A 12221-nucleotide genomic window follows, 5' to 3' on the forward strand; every position below is an offset into this window, starting at 1 on the left:
ATCGAAAGAAGATGCAGCTCTTTTAATGTATGTGTGCTTTCGGCTAGAAGCCTGTCGTTAATCTGTGCACATATCTTGTCTCTCCTGTTCTGTCGGCCCTTACAGAAGTTTCGATGTATCAACGAGCTAAATATGAATGAGCCCTTAAACATTGACCATGAATGGACATGTGTTTTCCCTCTAGCCAACGAGGCACTGTGCTCATGCCGTGATTATCTGTTTCAGTTGTTGCAGTGAGCGGGGGCAATGTTTGCCACAGGGAAGCTGTGCCTGCATCAGATTATTTTGGCCATGTGGCGCAGGAAGCCCATTCTACTTTTCGTGGTGCTGGTGGTGGTGCTGCTGGTTGTGTTGCACCATATAGCTCCTGGCAGCCATAATGCACGAGGCGAGTCACTGCTGGCCTCCCCGTTTGGCATGGCTGCTCCAGCAGCTCCCGAGCAGCGGTGGGTCGGTGAGCAGCAGCAGCAGCAGCACAAGTTGGGAGAAGCCAAGCCTGTCAAGGAGCCAGTACACAATGCCCAGAAGAGTAAAGTTTTCATCCCTCAGCTGCGGTTCGTCCACTTTGACTTGAAGGGGGCGCCACCCAAGGTGCCTATCTCAAGCAGGTATTTCTGCTCATCCGAGAAGCAGGTGCCAATGGCATCCTGTTGGGTACGAAGACATGTTTCCATACCACGGCTCATTAGAGCCAATCCGTGCAAAGAATGCTTTCAAGAAGTCAGACATCGAAGAGATTCTGGCGGCTGCCAGAAAATAACTTGGAAGTGATCCCTCTGGTGCAGACGTTTGGACATTGGAGTTTGTGCTTAAGCTTCCAGAATTCAGGCAGTACGAGAGGCTGATGAACCCCCAACAGCTCTGTGCCCTTCAAGAAATGAGAGTTCACGGTAGTGAGCACCATTGTAGATCAGGTATTGGAATTGCATCCAAATGTCAAGTGTTGCACATTGGCTGTGATGAAGTGTTCCACATGGGTTACTGTTCACGTTGCATGCAACGAGACCGGAAGAACTGTTTCTGACTCACGTTCAGCGTGTGGCACACCACGTAAGAGACCGTCATGGCAGGGGCCTATATATGGGATGACATGCTGCGTCAAATCAGTGCCGAAAAGTTGAAGCCATTGGGCAAGCTTGTGGAGCCCATGGTGTGGACCTATGTCAAGGATGTGTACCGCTTCATCAGCTACAGCAACTGGGCTACCTACAGTGAAGCATTTGAAGCCATCTGGGCTGCCAGTGCATTTAAGGGTGCTTTTGGCGAGACCTTGACCGTGCCAAATGTACGCATGCACCTTGAAAACAATGAAGGTTGGCTCGAAGTGTGAATGAGCAGCACGCCAAGTTCCTCACTTCGAGGCATTGTTGTGACTGGCTGGCAGCGCTACGACCACTTTGCAACACTGTGCGAGCTCTTTCCAGCTGGCCTGCCGTCCCTGATACTCAACCTGCTGGTGCTGTCCAATGGTGCGTACAGCACCGAACTGCTGTCGCGTTTTCACAGCTTGCTCAAGTGCAGCCACTCGCGGTCGCCAATGGACTTGCAGAATGACCCTTACCTTTGGCAAAAGGCTACGGCTGCTTTTTCCCTGGTTCAGCAATCTTCCGCCTGACGCAGACTCATAGCGAAGCCATCAAGAAGGCAGACGACTACATGCCACGACGTGACAGTAGGCAAAGCCTGGATCACTGAGTACAACGTTCGTCGCAACCTGACGCTGCCCACCGTGTGGCCCAAGTGCTTGAAGAACACTCGTCCACACTTTACACTCTCACCTCCTCGTGCATCAGGCGCGTGACGTGCTGCGCGAAGTTTTCGACGAGTACACTGTGGCCGAGTGGATCGAGCAGAACATCTACCCGTGGGTGCTGCGCCTGGAGAAGCTGTGGAACGACGCCCTGTCCATCAAGAAGACGCGCACTTGGCCCGTGCGGCCGCTCGAGCCGCTGCCCGACCTTCGCCGCTTCAACGTCGGGGAGTCTGATGAGACATAGTGTGCTCTAGGGACGGGATGTGCACGAACAAATGTGGAGGAGAGTGGGACTTGCTGTTTTTTTATTATTTATAGTGAGTGGGTTTTTTAGAACATCATGTTGTTGTTTGTACCTGCTGTATGCATCCTCACTCTTGTTGAGACACGGCCAGGACTTTCTGGTGTTCGCTTTACTGTGCTACATATTATGTTCACACTGAGTGTGCATCACTAAAGGCCCTTTTAAGTTATTATTTATTTTCTTTATAGCGTTAATTATGATATACAGGCTGCAGGGCCGTCGTGCTGTGGCGCCTTTATATAATAATGCAATCCACAAGACACACGGAGCAGAGCCAAGACAGCCAGTGATCTACGAGTCATCCGCGAGTGCGACTGTTGCGGCTTGCGGCGCAGCGCTGACGCTCGTTTTGAATGTTCCCTCTCTGAAATTTTTCGCTGCAGTATGTATTGCATTCCAGGTAAGTTATGGTGTGTACGCTCAAGTAGGTTATTTCCTAAGGGACAGGTGAATTTTAATGGCCAGAAGGCGAGCGCGCGCATTTCCGTCGGCTAGCCTGTTGCACGTTTTGCTTTCGTAGTTCTAGCTGCTGACTTTTAACCTGCGCTAAAGTTGAATCCCGTGACGATGACCATTTATTTCTACCGTCTGTGTCAAACACGTGATGTCCGATTTGCCGTTTATAGGACAAAGGCTCTGTGCCTCCGGTGATCGATTTCTTGAGGAGACGGCACTTATGTCCAGAGCGGCTATGTTATTCCAGTCTTGCAGGCTTGATCAAAATCGTGCGTCAAAAAGACAAGGTGAGCGCACAATGATGTGTCCATGCTTGTGAGCACTAGTGGAACGCTTGGAAGTTCGCAATGCACGGGTATTGATCCCTGATCCCCCCTGCCGCTACCGTAATCACGGGCAAACGCCTGGCTATACGTTCCCTAAAGAATATATATATATATATATATATATATATATATATATATATATATATATAATATATATATATATTATATATAAGTGGTGTGTGTGCTTATTTGCACAATGTGCCTTCTTAAAGGATGCGCACTCAGTATAAAACATAATACACTGAACGGAGCAAGCTTCGACTCAACACAGTGCAATCCCAGAGCTTGTGTACTAAATATACGCTTGCACGTCAATGTATACAAAAAAAAATTATGCCTATTGAATCTGTGTTCTGCAAATTTAAAGATGAAATGGGATGGGTTTGTGAAGCTAATAACAAATATTATTGAAGCTAATATGGTATGCATACTTTGTGATTTCAGAAAACGTTGGTTGAAGTACACCGTTGCACTAGCAGAATGTGCCTGCACCTGGAAATATGTCACAGTCAAAATCACAGGTGTCACACACCAGATTCTGTAAATGCTCTATTATAGCCATTGAAGACTGTGAGCTCTGTGAACCTTTCAGAGGTATTATTCGGTAAGTCGATTTTGAATTCAGGAAGGTTGACAAGCTACGAGTGTTATTTCTGTGAGTCATTTATCCTCTCTTTTTTCCCCCCTCCATTTATAGAAAGGAAGATGTTCGAGAATTTGAAAAAGACACGGTAATCTTTTTTTTTTACTATCATTTTGTTTGTGAACCACAACTATTGGTGCTTCTTTGGGATTTTGACATTAAGCATATTTATGTCAGTTTCAAAAACTGTTGGTTTTGCTCACAATGGCATCATGACGTGCTCAGCAGCGCACATTTGAACTGTCTTTAGATGCAGACTGCAGTATATAAGTGAGCTGCTGCCATTTGAATTGTCAACAGAAGCACGATGGGGTAGGTTGGATTTGCTGGTAACCATTGACGGGTCAAAGAGGCATGCACCCTGCAGGTTTTGCCTGCTTTCCAAGTAGAGCACGTGATGGCTAGTGATGTGATTGAATTCAAAACATAACTGGTTCAAAACGACTGGAAGTTGAGTACGTGGTGGGGATTCATCCGGAAAAGGTGTAACGCAAGCATAGAGACAAGTGCAGAGACCAGATAACACGAATGCCGACTATCAACTGAAGTGGCACACTGTAGAGGCAAAAAATAAGGGTAGAGACGCAGCAACCCCTGCACATGCTCAGGAATAGCAGTACCAACGGTCAATCACATGCAGGTCTGCACAAGAGGTAACTGTTTGGGCATTTCTCAATTCTTCTTTATTGAAGTTGACACTTTGCAAATAGTGAGCACCCTCTAGGTACACTTTGCAACATCTGTAAAATGGCTTTCCTGCAGGAATATTTTCCACACCAAACCTCTAGTACCCAAACAGCTTTTCTAGCTCTAAGCGTGTTCACCTCTCCACATTCCAGTGAAGGTGTGTGAGCACCAGAGGCTTTTCAAAAATTGCCGCATGGATGTCACGCCTCATCGTAAGCTCACCAGTTTGCAGGAGAAAGGAAAGGCAGGGGAGTGTTGAATAAAAAATTGTTTGTTCTGCTAGTCTGTGGTCGATGCTGTTTGTTTGGAAACCATACATGCTCACGCATGCGTAGTAACTATCTTGCTATGAATCACTTGAAGACTGGCTCGCGCATGTGCTTCCACTACTATTGATATGCCAAGCCTCAACCACGGAGTAAGATAAGACAGGAGCGCCGACTCCGCTCGTCTGCAAGGGACACATTGTGCAACGTTAGTTTCTCCTTCATGGCGTGTTTGTGAGATGGCGCTATGAATGGAAAAATGCAGCGGAGGAGAGGTGCCAGCCCTCGAATGGAGCCGCGGGCGGGGGTTCTCTCTATCGTTGCTATAGCGACGACGCACAGTCGCGTTTCGCCGTGTTCCTGCGTCTGCTTGCCTACCCTTTGGTCGTCTGCTCCCCGCCGCCATCCTCTGCCGGTCAGCGCATGCGCTCATGAGCGCAGGTGTTGAATAATTTCCATACGCCTTGACAGATGGTGCTACGCATTGTGATCAATTCAAGGAGAGGAGAAAGCATGTGCGAAAGCGTGAAGATGAGCGGAGGGGAGAGCAAAGGAATAAGTGAGACCGCCACGTCTGTGTGGCACGATTTGTCCCGAGCGAATGCGTTGGGCGGCGGTTAAGTCGGCGCTCCTCTCTTGTCTTACACCGTGACCTCTACCATTTGACGCATTTCTTTGTTCTTGTGTCTGTATAAAAGTGTACATTGATAGTATTTTTGGTGTGCATTTACAGTTGAGACAATGCAACAAGAGAACAGAGCATTTCTACTTAGGGTAGACAGGTGATTATGTTAATCAGAGATTAATTGAGCATAAGAGTTTGTTGGCTGCAGCGTTGCTCACTAATATTTCGTGGTTTTTTCACAACAAAGACCACTAAGATTGTTACATTAATAGGAGCTCTCCAGTTTGCGCATGAGAATAGTAAAATCAAACCACTGACTGTTTAAAGGGCCCCTGATCCACCCTGAGCTCGAGCATTCATTGCATAATGGCTGATGTGTATTATTTACAGTGAGCATACAGGGTGTTCCAGCTTAGTTGGGCCAAGCTTTCAAAAATTCTAATGTGCATTATGCGAATGCAAGTGACGTAGCAGTGTTCACTGTACTGTTGAAAAACTCGCTGTGTTTTTATTATGACTTAAGATAATAACAGTTAACTACCTTTTAAATATCGCTATATAAATGCAACATCTACTTTGGGGATAGTCGTAGATCCTCTTGTTAAATGCCCAAATAGTTTCTTTGCATGACATATTTACTGTGGTTTTGGTTGATTTTGGGCTAAAAGAGAGTGTGTGAGTTGTTTTAAAAAATTCACTCAGAATCTCCCTTTGGGAGTTGTATAAGTGGATGCCCAAGCATTGTGTTTTACTGTACATAGCGGCCGTCTCTGGAACGCCATTTTTCAGATAGCATCGGCAATGGCGTCTTATTCTCTCTAACACTCATGAGCGTCTCAAATGCTGTCTCATGGCACGGGCATTTTGTGACCCCTGAAATGCGGCATCAAAATTTCACGAAATTTGAATTTTGCTGATGTGTACAGTCCTCAATGTTGGCTTTACATCTTGTTCTGCAGAGGGCCTTTATTCCACAAAATTCAATGAAGCCTTCATAGAGTGTGTTATCTTGATACATTTCTCTTGCGCCGCGAGTACAACGCATTCATGTAGGTCACAATATGTTCACATTTGGCAAGTTTCAATGCGTAGTGTAGTGGTTCCGAGAGTGAGGGCCTGGGTTCAAACCCAAGCACTGGAATGAAAGCGTATTGTATTTTATAATTTTTCTTTATAGCAGCGATGTCTTTTGTGACGGATGGACATTTTAATCGGTGCATTTCATGCCGATTAAACTAGAAAATGAGAAACATGCAAGCATCTTGCCACTGGCAAGATGCTTGCATGTAGCGACATTAGTGCCCTCAAACATGCTGCCAACAAATAATTGATGTTGCATACAGACTGAAGGCACAAATAAGCCACAAGCAAATATAACAGGCAGCGACCATTCAAGATGCATCAGCATCTATCGATAAAATCTCACCTTTTACGCTTTTTGAACAAAGACACTGACAGAGTGTCACAAATTGGCATACGTATACGACAAATCAGTTCTGTGGCATCCCGTATGGTGGACGACGGGTAATGTAAGAGAAAATCACCATCCACTTGTCATTAGCACAAAGCTAGAAGGAAATTCATGCATATTTCTAGAAAGAAAAGCTTCTTAGTTGATGAAAAACTTGTTCTGGTCCGGGATCGGTACGCAATTAGCTTGGGTCACGTCAACCAACCAGAAGAAAGGCTCCTCCATTGTCTGCCTCAAATGACCCTCTTAAACACCGACTGAATGGAAGATTCTTTCAAAGAGGCAATGGCACACAGAGTGGAGGCAAGCCCCCTCCCTTCCTTTCTCGAAAAACAGCTGGCCTCTGATCAAAATTATCACTGTCGTCACAATTATTACCAAGCACTTGACAGTGTTCTGCATTGGCTCAGAGATTATCGTCATGGCATGATGCACATTATCCATTTACTTATTCTGAAATCTGTAAAAAGTTTTAGAGACATGCTTCAGGGGCCCCTTAAATCTACCCTTCATCATCTCGCTTAGTTCATAACTGGGTCATCAGTCTACTTTAGCAGTTCTTATTAGGTTATTGCAGCTAGTAACCGAATAGTTTGTCTTTTGTAGCATCTCCCTTCTGAGTATAGAATGGGCACTGTTTGACCTAGACTAATATTTTTATTATTTCAGGTCGAGATACACAAATGTTTTCGGACAGGAGACATTGTCCTGGCCAGAGTAGTATCCTTTCATTGGTAAGCTGAGGCTGTGGTGGTGGAATATGTGTGCAACACATTATTATCCTTGACTTCATAAAAGATATCTCTTGGCGATGCACTTTCTTACTACTTGTCGACTGCCGAGAATAAGCTTGGAGTTGTCGTGGCTTTGGGCCCCTTGGGTAAGTTGAAAACGGTCAACAGAAGGACTGAAAGAGAAAAGATTTCAAGCACAGCTTTGCTGCCTGTTAACGAAACCTGTTATTATCTCTACAGGTGCTAATTATATATGTTTGCTCCAGGTTGAAACATTCCTTGCTTGACCACAGTTTAGTATGACTTATAGCCACTGAGCAATCCAAAACAAAATGCTGTGTTGATTGCATAGCGCAAAGTGTTTTTCTTATTGTACTCGTCCAACGCAATTGAAATTACTTTGGATATGTTCTATTTTACAATTTATTCAGCAAACAAAATTTTGATACCTCAACTGAGGCACTATGTTAGCTTATTGATTTGTGAACTTGTAAAGAGTTTACAAAGCAATTTCATAGCAACGCACTCAAACGCTGTAAAATGCCTGTATAACCAAGCGCATGTGACTGCAATAATTTTGTTATATGTGTCACTTTGTTATATGCGTTGCACACTTTAATTACCCTAATAAAGCAGACAAGCATACTGAGAGAAAAAACATTTATTCACAGCAGATTCAAATAGCACTTGGCGAAAAAAAGTGTACAATTTTCTTCTGCACAGTAGTATGATTTACAGATTGTGAACCACTACTACCTGATAATGGTCAGGGTTCCTGATGTGCCACGGTACTAGGTCAGGGAGTGAGGAATGATAGATCATACGTCCCCTGTTGAACTACAGTGCTGCACCACAGAACGTGGAGCGTTTTGCCAATTTTTCATCCATTTTTATTGACCTTTTTGTTTTTTGTAGTTCCTAAAAGCCGTAGAATGACGTTGCAGTGCCATTGCTCCATTCTTTTGGCTGCTGCACATTACATGTGTGGCTAAGCATATCCGTTATAAACAACAATTCAGTTGGTGGGAATGTATGAATTGCTTCATTAAACAGGCAGATTTGCTGTAGTGGTCTTACTGTACTGACGTTCAGAATCCATCGGCAAGCTAGTAATCCGGCCAGGCCGTATGGCATGCTTTGTTGTTCAGGCTATTTTGTAGTAGAAGCATTTGTTGTGGCATTTCACTGTACAATCCATACTTAAAAGCACAGCAGTACGAAATGCTCATCTAGCCTTGCAGTGCCCACTCTCATCAGCTAATGGCTATTTAAGTTGCTCTTGCAAATAGAAACTCGAATAGGAGCAAGTTCTTGATCATCTATTCACCGTGAAGGTGGCTGTTATTTGAAGAGCTGTTATGTTCTGGTGGATACATTCCAGCTGACTCTGTACTGACAGCTTAGCCAGGTGATGGATTCCGTTGAGGACTTGAGGTCGTGTGGGACTTCCTAGTGGAACTAGGGAGGCACTGAGTAGACTTGTGACACACAAAAAAGTGCATAGCACTACAAAATGGTTGTTGGGAAAATGTAATTTTCATTGCACTACAGCTTTAGCAGTAGTGTCCTCTTCCGATAGATTAAAGATCCACACAAGACCGATTTTCAGGGAAGATGAATGCTTGAAGTGATGATGAATCATTGCACGACAGTGTTGCTGTAGCCAATGTTTCGACAAGTGGACTTGTCTTCGTCAAGGCAGCAATTGCCTTCCTTAGCAGCGTGTTTTTTCTGTGCACTTTGAGCAAGGCGTACACAAGGTAGTTACTGCCCTGACAAGTCCACTTGTAACTTTGGCGCCAGCCACATTCCCTGTTCACGACAGATTAAAGAGGCGTGCAAAACTGGCGCAAAGAAAAGGAAGAAGAAGTAAAGTACCTTAGCTGGCGTAAAGGTTTCAGAGTGTGTATGAGTCAGTTATGTTATTCTGGTGTGCTGTGTCTACAAGCAAGTATTTTTACATCAGGATATGTGCACTTCTTGAAAATGCTTAAGTGTCAACTTTGGTCCAAGTTAAGCCTTAATTTGTTGTGAGCTGGCTCAAGTAAATGTAGACAAAGTACATTCTATATATGGTTGTGGGTGTTATCAAACTTAATTTTAATGTTTGTTTTAAGCAAAATATCGATATTTCAGGTCTTCATTTCTACATCATTCTGTAGAGCCACTTACCACATAGCGAATTTGCTGTATAACAGCAGTTGGTGCACAGAGCATTGGAATGCAGTGAGATGTCATTGGCCACTCTAATGCTCAACTTTGTTGCCTTATGTAAAGTTGTAGAAATTGTCACCTTCATTGCTGTGCATTTGGCTGAGCAGTAAAGAGCCTCAAGCCTGGGTGAGAGCTCTAATGGTTGATTGATTGGCTGATTTTTTTGGCGTCCCACTATTGGTGGTTCCACGTCGTCACCCTTATATCCCTATTAATACGGCTGTCGGTGAAATATTGAAACACCGAGTTGTGCGCACTCATGACGAGGCCAGTACATTGCACTATTCATCCTGGATAGAGTCAACTTCTGTTTGTCAAAGAACAACTCATCTACTGAAGAAAGACTTCAGTGTGACTTCAGTTTGAATGCCTCAGGTACCCGCGTTTTTTAAATTCTCCTCATGCCTTTATATTCTTGTGACAAATACGTAGTTAGGTTTGAAAGTCAAAGTACATATCTTGATTCCCTTGCTTAGACGTGTTGATGAACTTCTGGGGCACATTATCACTCATGATGTGTGATGCTTGTAGTTTCTCGCCATTGGCATAGCTGGGAGAAAAACGGGATTTGGAATGGGGGGGGGGGATCTTTCTATTGTAGCTTGTACATTTGGTAGTTGAACCTGTGCATTGAAGAAAAGTCATAACATGAAGTGCATGTCTGGACAAGAATACAGCCTTACTTTTCTGCTTTTGTGCACAAAAGCTTTAGGTTTTTGTTTTGTTTACTGCCGTTGAGTTGCAGTTGACTTCTGGGTGACACCATGAGTCAGTGAACACCGGTGAAATTATTGAACAGAATTTCTTTAAGCTGGCCTGACAATTCCCTGTGGCCAGAGTTGTTGCGAGGGCCTCCTGCTTTGCAGCCTGTCTGTATGTACACTTCATCTCCTGAATGCTTCCTCATGTGCAAGCTTTGCATTGTAAATTTTATTTATTTACTGTTGCAGGATATTGACAGCAAGTATGTTTCTGTGAGCATGGTTGTCAGCTTTTGCCTGTCCTCAAGAAACTTGTTGCACAGTAATTTCATTGAAAGTGCAGTCACTAGCATGTTTCATGTAGTCGTTAATGATCTCCGCCAAACCTCCTGTTTTGACATTTGCGCGCTCTTGTTTGTAGTCTTGGTTGTTTATTGAAGCCACTGGGTGCGACGTTTGCGATGTATCGAATTGGGGCATATATAGGGCTAGTTTAATCAAAAACTGTTCCAGAATTATCACCTTAAGCTTTCTAAACAAAAGCTTTGCAACTCCTATTAATTTTGGGCTGGGGCTTGTGCAGGCAGCAGCATAAGTTGAAGCACTGATAATCATTGGAAGTAAGCATTAGCAAGTGAGCTCATAGCTCTTCTGTGACTCCACCAAATGGTGCAATGTGCCGGCTTTTGACCAAGTAGGCGCTGCATTCAAGTAACACCCTTGGTTATTCCTACGATAAGGTGTTGCTGGAGAAATGCAGTTTCACTCATATGCATTTGAGTAGACACCGAGAGCATCTGCTTATGAAATCTGCTTATGAAATTTTTACACTGGAATCGCCATAAATTGCCATTGAAGTCCACTGATGACTTCAGCCAAGAAGTGGTGCTGCCATATGCTTTCTTGACGTGGAATGGCATGGAGCATTATCAAATATGGGTATGAGCATAATGCCACTTTACCAAGATCTGCTTATCTCCGCCCAGGTGTTCCAATGGTGCCCGTCAGCTGGACAGCCATGCAGTGCCCAGTGTCTAGTGTCAAAGAACTGAGAAAAGTGGCCAAGTTGGCTCCAGCCACTTAGGCTGAAGGGAGCTTATCTTTGTACACAGGGATTAAAAATGTTTGAGGCAATACCTGTAGCACTCCATTGTACAGGCTGATTTACTTCTGCTTGCACTCCATCATACCTGTCGATTTACCTCCATTGACATAGTCATGCCGTGTTTCTACATTATGTAGAAACATTTTAAGGCAGGCTGTTAGCTGATGGGCAGTTTCGGGCCTGTTTGCAACCACATAGAACACGATTTTACGATTTTACCACCTCTTCACAAGAGCCATATAAAATGGAAAAAAATGTCTGAACAAGTGCTGATCACTTCTTTGTCGAACTGATGTGCAACAATGGGTCACAATGAGAAACATGTTTCTAATTTTCTGGGGCTAGTTGAAGCAGCAGCCACTCTATCTGCTGTGGTTTCATTGTCGTATCTGTAAGCTTGCTAAACTTGTGAATAACATAAATGGATTCCACTTTGTTTTGCCTCTGCCATAAATTTCCTGCAAACAAAATTTTAAAGTAATTATGAGTGCATCAATCATTGAGCATACTTAACCTATGTTGAGTATGCAAGTACAATACATTTTTATGGCCATACCTTGCTGAACAGAGGCAGGCAGTGACTGCTCTACAGGATTTTCTTGTGCAAGCAACAGTTTATTTGCTTTTTAATTTTGTTGCAAACTCAACTTGAAAGTGTTTGCTTTTAACAATGTGTCATTTGTGTGCATGTGTACAATAGTGTATTTATTAATGCATATGTGATGCTTCTCTGGTTAGCCTTATATTTGTTATTCTCTTTTGTAGGCGTAGTACGTTTGGAACATGTGTGTGCATTCTTATATGATGGAAGGGTTAATGGCATTGCTTTGTTTTAGGATAGCTGATTCATATGGGAGCTTCCTTTGAGTTTTTCGGCACATATTAAATAAAAGTCAGGTCATTTCACTCCAAACGTGCCAGCCATTTTGACGACCA

General features: G+C 43.9%; 1 protein-coding gene and 1 pseudogene across 1 annotated transcript; both read left to right on the plus strand.

Annotated features, from left to right (window-relative positions):
* The first annotated feature begins 227 nt into the window (after positions 1-227).
* Positions 228-2177, plus strand: LOC119395626 (hexosaminidase D-like; annotated as a pseudogene).
* Positions 2178-3339: 1162 nt separating this feature from the next.
* Positions 3340-11285, plus strand: LOC119395627 (exosome complex component CSL4-like). The gene is made up of 5 exons (XM_037662609.2): positions 3340-3443; positions 3537-3570; positions 7201-7251; positions 7330-7411; positions 11167-11285. Exons 1-5 carry the CDS (start codon positions 3340-3342, stop codon positions 11262-11264), a joined length of 369 nt encoding a protein of 122 aa, XP_037518537.1. The 3' UTR covers positions 11265-11285.
* Positions 11286-12221: the final 936 nt, after the last annotated feature.

This window comes from Rhipicephalus sanguineus, chromosome 6 (assembly GCF_013339695.2).
Source record: "Rhipicephalus sanguineus isolate Rsan-2018 chromosome 6, BIME_Rsan_1.4, whole genome shotgun sequence".
NCBI classification, from domain to species: Eukaryota; Metazoa; Arthropoda; class Arachnida; order Ixodida; family Ixodidae; genus Rhipicephalus; species Rhipicephalus sanguineus.

What these genes read in the sequence shown, in the direction of transcription:
- LOC119395627 (XM_037662609.2), top strand. Translation starts at nt 3,340, where the DNA reads ATGTCACAGTCAAAATCACAGGTGTCACACACCAGATTCTGTAAATGC. An exon ending in CCTTTCAGAGGTATTATTCG is followed by an intron (nt 3,444 to 3,536) that starts GTAAGTCGATTT and finishes CTCCATTTATAG; the next exon opens with AAAGGAAGATGTTCGAGAAT. An exon ending in GAGAATTTGAAAAAGACACG is followed by an intron (nt 3,571 to 7,200) that starts GTAATCTTTTTT and finishes TTATTATTTCAG; the next exon opens with GTCGAGATACACAAATGTTT.